Source organism: Odocoileus virginianus, chromosome 24, assembly GCF_023699985.2.
Source record: "Odocoileus virginianus isolate 20LAN1187 ecotype Illinois chromosome 24, Ovbor_1.2, whole genome shotgun sequence".
In the NCBI taxonomy this organism is placed as follows: Eukaryota; Metazoa; Chordata; class Mammalia; order Artiodactyla; family Cervidae; genus Odocoileus; species Odocoileus virginianus.
This window is the reverse complement of record NC_069697.1, coordinates 27,187,168-27,200,644: the sequence shown is the minus strand read 5'-3', so window position 1 is coordinate 27,200,644 and position 13,477 is coordinate 27,187,168. Positions and strand designations below refer to the sequence as shown.

The 13,477-nt window shown below is 39.8% G+C and overlaps 2 protein-coding genes across 8 annotated transcripts in view; one reads left to right on the top strand and one right to left on the bottom strand.

Moving 5' to 3' along the window:
* The window catches only part of FAM186A (family with sequence similarity 186 member A), an 87,964-nt gene extending 83,275 nt beyond the window's left edge, over nt 1–4,689 (bottom strand). The window contains exon 1 of the mRNA XM_070454449.1: nt 4,375–4,689. Coding sequence (XP_070310550.1) covers nt 4,375–4,545 — 171 coding nt within the window. The 5' untranslated portion in view covers nt 4,546–4,689. The remainder of the gene's footprint in view (nt 1–4,374) is intronic.
* A 110-nt stretch (nt 4,690–4,799) lies between these two features.
* Nucleotides 4,800–13,477, top strand: part of LARP4 (La ribonucleoprotein 4) — a 71,839-nt gene continuing 63,161 nt past the window's right edge. For 4 of the 7 annotated variants that reach the window (XM_020908155.2, XM_020908159.2, XM_020908154.2 and 1 more), the window contains exon 1: nt 8,670–8,834. In XM_020908155.2, coding sequence (XP_020763814.1) covers nt 8,817–8,834 — 18 coding nt within the window. In that variant the 5' untranslated portion in view covers nt 8,670–8,816. Of the gene's footprint in view, nt 5,176–6,882; nt 7,220–8,668; nt 8,835–13,477 lie in introns of those variants that run through there. The other 3 variants (XM_020908158.2, XM_020908156.2, XM_020908160.2) reach the window with 2 other exon arrangements.

The following is a 13,477-nucleotide window of genomic DNA, read 5'->3' as shown; positions in this document are numbered from 1 at the left end:
TTGAGAGAAATGCCCAAGAAGAGGATAAAGAGTTAAAAGGCAGATGTGAGAGAAGCTGGGCACAGCTGAAAAACTACAAAGTTGAGGAACTAAAACTATATGATTTCAAGAATTATGAAACTTCAGTAATCAAGACACTGTGGTAGTGGCATAAAGATACTTAAATAGTCAAGAGAACAGACTGGAGACTCTGTTAACTCACACATATATGGTCAATTGATTTTCAAAAAGGTGCAAACGCAATTTAATGGAGAGAGTAGTCTTTTCAACAAACAGAGCTAGAATAATTGTTTTTAAAAAAGAATTTCTATCCATATCTGATATGATCTACAAAGATTAAGACAAAATGGATCATAGACCTAAATATAAAATCTAAAAGTATAAAACTCCTAGAAAAACACAAAAGAAAAAATGCACTGTCTTTGGATTTATCTTGACCAATAAACCCCTCTTCTATGAAGTGTTCAGGGTAAAGAAAAGGAGCTAGAAGTCAATCACATTTCTTCTTGTTAATAACTATTTGATAAAAGCTCAGTAGACAACAAATGAAAGCTATTGACTAAAATTAGATATCAATATTAGCTATAGACTAATTTTTCTCTCACACTCAGTAACATATGTGATTCATTTCTTAAAAAGCTTGATTAACTCTGATATGAAATTGAAAGTGATTAATATAGAATTGGAGCTTGTGGGGACTTCCCTGGTGATAGAGTGGACAAGAATCCACCTGCCAATGCAAGGGACACGGGTTTGATCCCTGGTCTGGGAGATTCCACATGCTGCAGAGCAACTAAGCCCATGTGCCAATCACCGAGCCCGAGTTCTAGAGCCAGGAGCTGCAACTAATGTGCCCTCGTGCCATAGTTACTGAAACTTTGTGCTGCAAACATTGAACCCCTGCACCTGGAGCCTGCGCTCTGCAACGAGAGAGGCCACCTAAATGAGAAATCTGTGCACTGAAATGAAGAGTAGCCCCCTCCCGCTGCAACTAGAGAGAGAGCCTGCATGCAGAAATGAAGACCAACCAAATGAAGCTCAACCAAAAATAATGAATAAATAAATCATTTTAAAAAAAAGAATTGGAACTTGTTATCCAGAGTCTGGCTCTAGGTGAGTGATCACACCATCATGATTATCTGGGTCGTGAAGATCTTTTTTGTACACTTCTGTGTATTTTTGCCACCTCTTCTTAATATCTTCTGCTTCTGTTAGGTCCATACCATTTCTGTCCTTTATTGAGCCCATCTTTGCATGAAATGTTCCCTTGGTATTTCTAATTTTCTTGAAGAGATCTCTAGTCTTTCTTAATCTATTGTTTTCCTCTATTTCTTTGCATTGCTCACTGAGGAAGGCTTTCTTATTTCTCCTTGCAATTCTTTGGAACTCTGCATTCAAATGGGCATATCTTTCATTTTCTCCTTTGCTTTTCACTTCTCTTCTTTTCACAGCTATTTGTAAGGCCTCCTCAGACAGCCATTTTGCTTTTTTGCATTTCTGTTTCTTGGAGATGGTCTTGATCCTTGTCTCCTGTACAATGTCACGAACCTCCATCCACAGTTCATCAGGCTCTCTGTCTATCAGATCTAGTCCCTTAAATCTATTTCTCACTTCTACTGTATAATCATAAGCGATTTGATTTAGGTCACACCTGAGTTGTCTAGTGGTTTTCTAGTTACTTTCTTCAATTTCAGTCTGAATTTGGCAATAAGGAGTTCATGATCTGAGCCACAGTCAGCTCCCGGTCTTGTTTTTGCTGACTGTACAGAGCTTCTCCATCTTTGGCTGCAAAGAATATAATCAATCTGATTTCGATGGTGACTATCTGGTGCTGTCCATGTATAGAGTCTTCTCTTGTGTTGTTGGAAGAGGGTGTTTGCTATGATCAGTGCGTTCTCTTTGCAAAACTCTATGGGCCTTTGCCCTCCTTCATTCTGTACTGCAGGCCAAATTTGCCTGTTACTCCAGGTGTTTCTTGACTTCCTACTTTTGCATTCCAGTCCCCTATAATGAAAAAGACATCTTTTTGGGGTGTTAGTTCTAAAAGGTCTTGTAGGTCTTCATAGAACCATTCAACTTTAGCTTCTTTAGCGTTACTGGTCGGGGGATAGACTTGGATTACCGTGATATTGAATGGTTTGCCTTGGAAATGAACAGAGATGATTCTGTCATTTTTGAGATTGCAACCAAGTACTGTATTTCGGACTCTTTTGTTGACTACGATGGCTACTCTATTTCTTCTAAGGGATTCCTGCCCACAGTAGTAGATATAATGGGCATCTGAGTTAAATTCACCCACTCCAGTCCATCTTAGTTTGCTGATTCCTAGAATGTCAACATTCACTCTTGCCATCTCCTGTTTGACCACTTCCAATTTGCCTTGATTCATGGACCTAACATTCCAGGTTCCTATGAAATATTGCTCTTTACAGCATCAGACCTTGCTTCTATCACCAGTCACATCCACAACCAGGTGTTGTTTTTATTGGCTTCATCCTTTCATTCTTTCTGGAGTTATTTCTCCACTGATCTCCAGTAGCATATTAGGCACCTACCGACCAGGGGAGTTCATCTTTCAGTGTCCTATTTGCCTTTTCATACTGTTTATGGGGTTCTCAAGGCAAGAATACTGAAGTGGTTTGCCATTCCCTTCTCCAGTGGACCACATTCTGTCAGATCTTCATGACCCAGATAATCACAATGGTGTGATTACTCACGTAGAGCCAGACATCCTGGAATGTGAAGTCAAGTGGACCTTAGGCAGTATCATTATGAACAAAGCTAGTGGAGGTGATGGAATTCCAGTTGAGCTATTTCAAATCCTAAAAGATTATGCTGTTAAAGTACTGCACTCAATATGTCAGCATATTGAGTGGAAAACTCAGCAGTGGCCACAGGAATGGAAAACGTCAGTTTTCATTTCAATCCCAAGAAAGGCAATGCCAAAGAATGCTCAAACTACCACACAATTGCACTCATCTCACACGCTAGTCAAGTAATGCTCAAAATTCTCCAAGCCAGGCTTCAGCAATACATGAACTGAGAACTTCCAGATGTTCAAGCTGGTTTTAGAAAAGGCAGAGGAACCAGAGATTAAATGGCCAACATCTGCTGGATCATCGAAAAAACAAGAGAGTTCCGGAAAACATCTATTTCTGGTTTATTGACTATGCCAAACCCTTTGACTGTATCACAATAAACTGTGGAAAATTCTGAAAGAGATGGGAATACCAGACCACCTGACTTGCCTCTTGAGAAACCTGTATGCAGGTCAGGAGCAACAGTTAGAACTGGACATGAAACAACAGACTGGTTCCAAATAGGAAAAGGAGTATGTCAAGGCTGTATATTGTCACCCTGCCTATTTAACTTCTATGCAGAGTACATCATGAGAAACGCTGGACTGGAGGAAGCACAAGCTGGAATCAAGATTGCCGGGAGAAATATCAATAACCTCAGATATGCAGATGACACCACCCTTATGGCAGAAGGTGAAGAAGAACTAAAGAGCCTCTTGATGAAAGTGAAAGAGCACAGTGAAAAAGTTGGCTTAAAGCTCAACATTCAGAAAACTAAGATCATGGCATCTGGTCCCATCACTTCATGGCAATTAGATGGGGAAACAGTGGAAACACTGGCTGACTTTATTTTGGGGGGCTCCAAAATCACTGCAGATGGTGATTGCAGCCATGAAATTAAAAGACACTTACTCCTTGGAAGAAAAGTTATGATCAACCTAGACATCTTATTAAAAAGCAGAGACATTACTTTGTCAACAAAGGTCCGTCTAGTCAAGGCTATGTTTTTTACAGTGGTCATGTATGTATGTGAGAATTGGACTATAGGGAAAGCTGAGTGCAGAAGAATTGATGCTTTTGAACTGTGGTGTTGGAGAAGACACTTGAGAGTCCCTTGAACTGCAAGGAGATCCAACCAGTCCATCCTAAAGGAAATCAGTCCTGGGTGTTCATTGGAAGGACTGATGCTGAAGCTGAAACTCCAATACTTTGTCCACCTGATGCCAAGAACTGACTTATTGGAAAAGACTCTGATACTGGGGAAGATTGAAGGCAGGAGGAGAAGGGGACGACAGAGGATGAGATGGTTGGATGGCATCACTGACTCAATGGAAATGAGTTTGGGTAAATTCCGGGAGTTGATGATGGACAGGGAGGCCTGGTATGCTGTGGTTCCTGGGGTCGCAGAGAGTCAGACACGACTGAGCGACTGAACTATGCTAACTGATCCAGAATCAGAGTTACTTCAGTCAAATATCATGAAAACAAAGTGAGTCTTCGAAAAAAAGAAAAGTATATGCTCATGGTAAGTTTAAAAAGAAAGTTGCCATCTATAAACTTGTCATTTACTACCTACCTCTCTGGCTCGCTGGACCTGTGCTTGCTCAATCCTACTGATGACATCCTGAACTGCAAATGGAATCTCAAGCTTAGGAACCTCTGATCTTTGTAGAACAGTTTTGTACATTTTGGTGAATTCCAAAGTTTCTTTTTCTGCTTCATATTCATCATTTGTCTCAGTTGACATTTTGATAAACGTTTTGGATAGTTGAGTGATTTTCTTTTATTTCTTCATTTTTTACAAAATATAGGCAAACAATTTGAAGCCATCCACAAGGAAGCTAGAAGAGGCTTTTCTTGCTCCCAGAGATTGTGGAGTACCCTGATCCTACCCATAGTGTTCCAATCCTGGTGATGTCATAACAGACCCATTGTGACATTATCATTGACTCAAATACTTAAAGAGTGCTTACTGTATGCAGAGAATTAGGCATTCTATATGCTGTGATGGTAGTGGGTGAAGGGGGGAGGGTGGGTAGGAAAGAATAGACAACAGGAACTATACAAGAAATAGACGATATAGCCTTGCTTAAAAGAGCTTAAAATCTAGGTGTTAGAATTCAAGATCCAGTATATCAATCTTAACTCCTGATTCTTCTCTATTCCTGAGGTTTTGCTTAAGAATGTTTAAGCTTGTAATGGAATAATTGCATTACAACTTCCTCAGCTGCCCCTCAACTTTTCCTAGACTTGTAGTAACTTGGAAGATAGTACTTGGATGAAGATCACACTCTTTGCACTGCCTAGTGGCTCATTTATTCAAGGAGCCTGACTGAAGAAGGCTTTGAAGTTCCATAGTTGGCTGAGAAATTGAAGGGTATGCTTAGAGGCTGCTTTCTAACTGAAAAAAATCACTTTGGGCAGCTCCTTTGTAGAGGAGTTGAAAATATTTTGGACACCAGAGAAATTAAAGGACAGATGGTTTTGTTGGCTGTATAGATTATTTTTTCATTTAAAAAAGTGCAAAAAAGTACAGAAAGTAATATTAAAAATAGCCATGTGACTATCAGCTAGAATGAAGAGATATTAACATTTTGTCATATTTGCTTCAGATATTTTTTAATAAAGCATTAGAGATACCGTTTGTTATTCTCCCCAGATTCCTTCCTTCCCCTTTGTCCATTTTCAGAGGGCAAGAGCAAGCATAAATCTGATGTATTTAGGGCCATAACAAGCATAAATCTGATATATTTATGTCTAGTCTATGTTTATATAGTTTTACTGCAGGTGTTTGTGTTCATAAACTATGTAATATCATTTTGTAGGTTTTAGATTTTATACAAATTGTAGATGTATACCAATTACTCTATGAGAACTATGAGTACTTTATAAGTTCTTGTTGAAAAACTTGTAAATTTAAACAATTTGTTTCAGTCCTTTGGAGAAAGGGATACAGGGGATCATAATGTAATTGTCTTTAAAAAGTATCAGGCAATATATAAATATTTTCCCTTCTCTTTAAGACCCCATTGTCTAAGTTATCCCTCCCCTCTGGTCCCAAATCACCTTGTAAACTTCGTATTATAGTACTTATTGAAATGTAACTATTTATTATTTGTTTCTATCCACTAGTTGTTGAACTTCTCAAAACCAGATGCTGTACTTTAGGTTTCTTTTTTTCCTTTTTTGGCTGTGCTAGCTCTTCTATGTAGCATGCATACTTCTCTTATTGCAGAGCACTGGCTCTAGTGCACACAGGCTTCAATAGTTGCAGCCCACAGGCTTAGTTGCCCTGTGCCATGTGGGATCTTATTTCCAATCAGGGATGGAACCTGTGTCCCCCGCATTGGAAGGCGGATTCCTAACCACTGGACCACCAGGGAAGTGCCTGTACTTTAGGTTTATCTAATGTTTGGCATACTCTTTTTCAGTACTTCCATGGAAACTGTCTAAAATATTTGGATATTTATTACAGTTTAAAACTCCTTCCCTGGTGGTCCATTGGCTGAAACTCCGTGCTCCCAATGCAGGGGGCTCGGGTTAGATCCCTGGTCAGGGGAACTAGATCCCACATACTGCTACTAAGAGTTCGCATGCCTCCACTAAGACCAAGTGCAACCAAATAAGTAAGTAAGTAGATAAATAAGTATTAAAACTCCTTTCCTTGTGGAAACTCCTCTAAGTCCAGAACACTTTCTTTTATTGTTAAGATTATACCCTCCTCCCCCTCCCCATAAAATATCACTCCCTCCTTTCCTATAAATCACAATTAAGTCTATTTATTCAAGGGAGTTCATAATTTTTTCTGAAAGGGCCAGGATTAAGGAGAATTATTTGTTTTTAGAAATGTGAGGTTTCACTAAAATGTCGATCATTACCCAATATTCCTTGACATTATCAATTAATCTATTAAATTGCTTTGTTGATAATACTATTAGATTATGAGGTCCTTTAATAACTTAATTCCTCTTGATTCCTTTACATTGCTTACCCTAGTAGGCATTCACAAAGCACCCTACTTGCTGGTTACCTAAACTAATTTAGTATTATTGTGCTTTCTCTCTCCCTCATATTTTTTATGCAGCATGGAATTCATCAGCAACTGGCAATGAAGGCTTTTTAAAACAAATTTTAAAAAAATCTCTTCAAGTAGACGAGCATGTGTTGAGATACTACTATGTGGCTACCATTATCCTAGACTGTGAAGAATATATGATAGGGTACCTGTGAATAAACTGAAAAACAACAAAAAAAGAAAAAATAATTTAAGTTAGAATATAATATTCAAGTGCTAAACAAGGGACATGAAGAAGAGATCTGTGAGGAACGGAGTCTTTGGGAAAACCTTATGGAGAGAGAAGGTTGATTGACACATGAAGGTATTCCAGACAGGGGAGACGCCTTGAGCCATGGCTTTGGAGGTGAGTGCTGAGTTTGTATTTCAGGGGAAAAGTAACTGGTTTAATTGAAGTGTAGTAATCTTGAATTTGACTTCCCTGGTGGCTCAGACTGTAAAGAATCTGCCAGCAATGCAAGAGATCAGGATTCAATCTTTGTGTTGGGAAGATCCCCTGGAGAAAGAAATGGCAACCCACTCCAGTATTCTTGCTTGGGAAATCCAATGGACAGAGGAACCTGGCGGGATACGGTCCATAGGGTCACACAGAGGCCAACACAACTGATGCGATTTAGCGAGCATACACACAAGTGAGATTACATTGGATATAATAGTTGGTGAAAATAAAGCCTTCAATTTAGGAAGATTTTTTAAAATAATGTAATAGAAAAAATATATTGAAAATCAAGACAAGATTATTTCAAACGACAAATGTTTGAGTTAAGATATAGAAGTGGGACTGTTAAGGGAGGGATAAATCCTAGTAAGTGTGGCTAAAGATGATAAAAAATTTGGATCATCTAATAGATAATTATAAAGATTAATTTTAAAAATGTTTTATTGTATTTCATTTGAATTGATGGCAGGACATCAATGAAGAGGCTATCCAGACAAAGTATTGATATTACCAAATAGCATACTGAGCAAAGATGTGGGTACCTGATTCAAGAGAACGTGGGGCAAAGTTCTTCGAATGTGTGTCTTAGGGAAACCCGCCCTCCCAATAAGTGATAGCTGCTCAGTCGTGCCCGACTTCTTGCGACCGCATGGACTGTAGCCCACCAGGCTCCTCTGTCCATGAGATTTTCCAGACAAGGATACTGGAGTGGGTTGCCATTTCCTTCTCCAATTGATCTTCCCAACCCCGGGACTGAACCCAGGTCTCTGCACTGCAGACAGATTCTTTACCAACTGAGCCGCAAGGGAAGCCCTAGAGGGCTCCTTCAACAGTAAAATGGGGATAACAGTATTATTGCGTTGAATTGTTTAGACTAATTCACATATAATAGTTAGAATAGTGCCAGGCCTTTAATGTGAACGGGTTGCTGTTAATATGTTTACCATTACTGCTGCTTTTTTTTCCTTTCTCTCTTTTTTTTCTGCGAGTCACCGCCTTTTCGGTAGGGCTGGCCGTTTTTCAGTACACTTTGCACAGTCTCGGCCTTTTATCAGATCGAGGTCTTGGGTCATGAGAAACTGCGGAGTTACTATGACCATGGTAACTCTCCGATGGGCCAGGGATAAAATGCGCCCGTAAAATTTTTCCACACCCCCGTGGCACAGAATGGTGCCTTCCTCTGATAGATTCAATCCCCCCCACCCCCAAGTCAGATGATAGTACAGTCCAAACTGCGGCTGGAAAAGGTAGTGCAAAAGTTGAGCGCGCCGAGGATTTTCTCTTCTCCCGGAAGCAATTGTTCTCTAGAGCCGGAAACAGTTGCTGTTTCAAGGGAGGTGGGACGGGGCGGGTCAGGGCGCAGCGGCTGACGGCGGGGGAGGAGCCGGGTCCGCTGCCGGGTGGAAGGGCCAGGCGAGTGTCCTTATCCTAGCGATTGGGGCTCGGGCCTGTAAGCCAGTTGGAGTCGCGTTGGCGAGAACGATTGGGCCGAGCGGAGGAAGACATGTTGCTCTTCGTGGAGGTGAGTGGACTTGGGAACCTCATCGTGCTCTGAGGAGAGCTGGAGTGTGGAGGCGCCGGCCAGTCCCAGCGCCATGTGACTTTCCAGGCCGTACACGGCGCGGAGCCGGCAGACAGGCTGACACAGCACCTGGGCCGTGCAGGCCCGCGGCTCCGCGCTGCGCGCTCGCCGCACTTTAGGAGGCTGGGGGGGCGAGTGCCTCGGTGGGGGAGAACCGGAGGTGGAGAATCGAGGTTTGTCTGGTGCGGTGTGAGGATCGGAGGAAGGGGAAAGCGTCCCATATGGACCTCCTAAAGGAGGCGAGCTGGGGGGGGGGGGGGGGGGGCGGAGGGCGGAGTCTGGGGAGAGAAGGGTAATCAGGTGGGCGCGTTCCGGGTGAAGCGAGGCCTCGCGCGGCCCTCTGGGAGCAGGCGAGCAACATGTGGGGCCACCGAGGGAGGAAGGTGAAATTCCGTCTGAGTGTTGGAAAAGAAAGTTGAAAGCCTCTTTCTAACAGGCCCACCAGATTTTGTTTGGTCCCCATCCTTCGTCTCTGGAACGTTCTGTGGGTGGAAAGCGAGTTACTGTGAACGAAGGAGAAAGCCTGTAGGATTTGGAAGCCTTGAAAGGCACCGCTTTGACCTTTTGTAAAAGTTACTCAGGCAGCGACTCCGTGATGAGGGACCGGTTTTATGAACGGATAAGAGCCTTTTACAGGGAAAATTCCAAGAACGAGCGAAACCTAGTTCGGGCAAAGCTTTTTTTTTTTTTTTTTGTATTGTTATTTAACAATTTGTTGTTCATTCGCAAAGTCCTGTCCGACTTTTTGCGACCCCATGGACTGCAGCACTTTTATTACTTTAACCGGAACGTCTGTTGTTGGCCTATTTTAGTTTTCAAGGTAGTGGATACCTGTTTTACATAAATTCAAGGTTCGGTTTCTCTTATTTCTGGCTTTCTCTTGTGTGCAATGAGCATCAGCTGACTGCCTGGCTAATGCTTTGAGTAGATTCCAGATCGTATTGTTCTTGCATTGTGAAAACGTCAAACCAGCAAAGCTGCAACTTCGCAACTTGGCACTTGTTCGCTATGCCCATAAAAAGAATCTTTTCAATAAGAGAAGGAATTTACAGGTTGTATAATGGGTCGGGAACCAGGGCCAGTCTATGGCGGGTTTCTTTCAGACGAAGGGAAGAATCTTAGTCCGTAATATTCCGACATAAATACGGGCTTCTACGGTTTTTTTTTTTAATCGACGGTGTAGCTGATAATTGGATTTTAAAGAGGCAAGCTACCTTTTAGAATATTTCAACATTGATAATAAACATTCACTGGAACATTCCAAGTACATCATGAAGAGATTTTAAGTTATTGAGTCTGTTTGGTTTTTCTAATCCTCGTTGATTTCCTTGGGCAGAATAAGAAATCAGATATGATTTTAAACAGCACCAGTTTGTATTAGGAATGTTACGCCAAGCAAATGCTGCAGGTTTTAAGTGTATATGTTTTACCGAGCAAAAAACTGAAGTTTCAGTTATATCAAGATGAATTCCAAAACAAACTTTTGAGTTCCAAATTGATTGCTTTGGCTTTGTTAAAACGTGAACCTTAATAATAGCTCCATTTATTGACAGCTTAAGCTGAACTTCTCTTATTTCTAAAACAACATTGCAGTGTTCTACAGATGAGAAAACTGAGGTGAGAGGTTAAATAACTTAGTAAACCTAAAATAGTGGAGCTGGGATTTAGATACAGGTCATTCTGATGCCAAATCATGACTCTCACTTAATGTTACATATAACTAATATTTCCATTAATCATTTTCTTTGTGAATCAATATTTGGCTTTTAGTTTTTTGTCGTTTCACTTTTTTGTTTTTACATATAATGAGTTTTCCTGAAAATTAACAATGGCACTAAATATTTGGGTCTAATTACATGATATCAAAATCAGTAAAATATAACACACTGGCCTTTTGGCATTTTGTTAACTAATATTCAGTGCCTGTAACCTCATGATGTAGGAATTATTCTAAATGAGTTTGATGTCCAAGGTCATTCAGGTGTAAATAATGTGAGGACTAAAGTCTGAAGTCTGACTTCTAGAACACAAGTCACTGATTCCAAAACTTATTTTTGCACTTACTTTCCAGTGACCCAAGGGTTCCTAATCTGGGTCCCCAAACACAGAACTTGGTTGAGGGGGAAAAAAAAAATTACCTATTTATTGTAGGTAAATGTCTAAAGTAGACATTTTAAAATATTTTGGTAACTGTAATTTATTTTGTGGTTCTGCATATTTCATATACTTAAAAATATTCTGAGAAGAGATTCATAGGTTAATTGGACTACTGAAAAGGTCCAAGGAGGTTAATAACCACTTGACTACAAACCAAGTTGCTTTGAATAGGAGTTCTCTAATATAGGATCGATGAGTCCTCTGCAGTTGTGTTCAGAGTCTTTTATTTGCATGCATTTTTCTGGAGAGATCCCAGTTTAATTATAACTGGAATCAGTGGGATAGAGGATAGTAATGATACTACTGTAATAATAGTGGTGTACACATAAATTGTGCTTACTGTATGTCAGGCCTCTTGAGTCTTGCTGCATGTATACATTTATATACATCAACTCAAACCTACCTATGAAGTAGGTAGCATTATTACCTCCATTTTAGAGATAAACTAAGTCACAGAAAATTAAAGAAACTTGCCCAAGATCATGCAGCTAGTGAGTATTGAAGCTGGAGTTAGAACTCTGAATTGCAGTATATGCTGTGCTGTGCTTAGTTGCTCAGTCGTGTCCAACTCTTGGGCGATGCTATGAACTGTAGCCTAACAGGCTCCTCTGTCCATAGGGATTCTCCAGGCAAGAATACTGTAGTGGGTTCCCATGGCCTCCTCAAATTGCAGTTTACTGCAGTAGAAATCTATAGGCAGACAAGGAATCCTATTTTAAATAATACTTAAGATGTATCTTTTAAAAAACTTGATCTTGCAAAGGCCTATACCGACTTCAGTAGTTTATTGTTTTTGTCTCACCTCTGTTCTGAAGTAGACATATACAGTGTCTTTGTGTAGAGGTAAAAACTTTTGGATAATATACCAAATTGTCAAACTTGCTCCAACATACTTGGTTACAGAAATTCCAAAAGTTTGAAACAGTAATGTGCAGTGTTCTTCTGGTGATTATTGAATTACTTAAGTTTTTGAGCACTGAGGAGACAGTTTGCAGTTATTTTCATATTTTTATAGTTTGCTAACGTTTTATTCAGATCATTTCCCCCCTCCAATATTTCCAGCCAATTATGTCTGCTCTAGTTGTTTGGCAGTATTTTAATTGGATTTCTGTCTCTGAGTTTTTCTCTAAAAATGAATACTCAAGGATGTTTAATACTCTCACATAATTTTTAAAAAATAATTTTAATTATGGAAAGTACACATAAAATGTATCATCTTAACCATTTTAAATATACAGTTCAGTTGTGTTAAGTACTTACAAGTATTTACATTGTTGTGTAACGACTACCACCATCCCTATCCAGAAGCTTGACTATCTTGCAAGACTGAAACTCTGTACGCATTAAGCAGTGAATCCCTGTTCTCCCTTCCCCCAGATCTTACACAATTTTTAAAAGTATTTTATTTATTTATTTCTGTATCTTCATTGCTGTGCAGGCTTTCTGTAGTTGTGATAAGTGGGGGCTACTCTCTAGTTGCGGTGCATGGACTTTCACTGTGGTGTTTTTTCCTGTTGCTACAGCTGTGGGCTGTGGCGCTCACAGGCTCAGTAGTTGTGGCCGCACCAGGGATTGAGCCTGTGTACCCTATATTGGCAGGCAGATTCTTAACCATTGGACCACCAGGGGATGTCCCTTACACAATTTTTAAAATAACTTACCTGACTTGTAAATTTTTCTGCCTTTTTTAGGTGATAACATTTTAAATTTTAGATTAGCCTTAAAATCTGAAATAAGTGACATATTTGCCTTGATAATAAAAATTGATATTATATTGCAGTAATTATGAATAGTTTTGTGTCTTTTACCCTCAGTACAGTACTCAGTTTTTCCCCATTAGCTTAAATAGGTTTGTATTTATAAAAAGTTATTAGATATCACCGACTGTAAATGATTTTTCAAAAATGACTGAAAAAAAGAAAACGTCTACACAAATTGTGAACTGATTGCCAGGAAGTAATAAATAAGTAAATAGCTGAGAAGTTTTTGAACAATTTGAGTTTGGAATATTTATTGGAAAATTCTGGATGCAGAATTTTTAAATGAATAGACATTTTCAAAGAAATACTTTCAGATGTAATGGATTGAAAATGAAGTAGAAATTATTTTCTATTTTCATAGTGTGAAAAGCGGAATATCAAGCTCAGAAGTGAATATAAAGATGTAGAAGTACCTCAAGGTGCTTCAAATTACATGTGAAAAACTGAAATTAGAAATATTGCTATTCAACTATTTTCTATCCGGTTGGATTTGTTCAGGCTGTCTCCCTGCTCCGTATTACTTTCCAGCTGATGGAAATGTTCCTAAGTACTAGACATGAATATTTCAAATCTATAATTTTGGTCTTTGATGTGTGCACGCGTGTGCTCAATTGGCACAGTTGTGTCTGACTCTTTGCGACCCCATGGACTGTAGCCTGCCAGGTT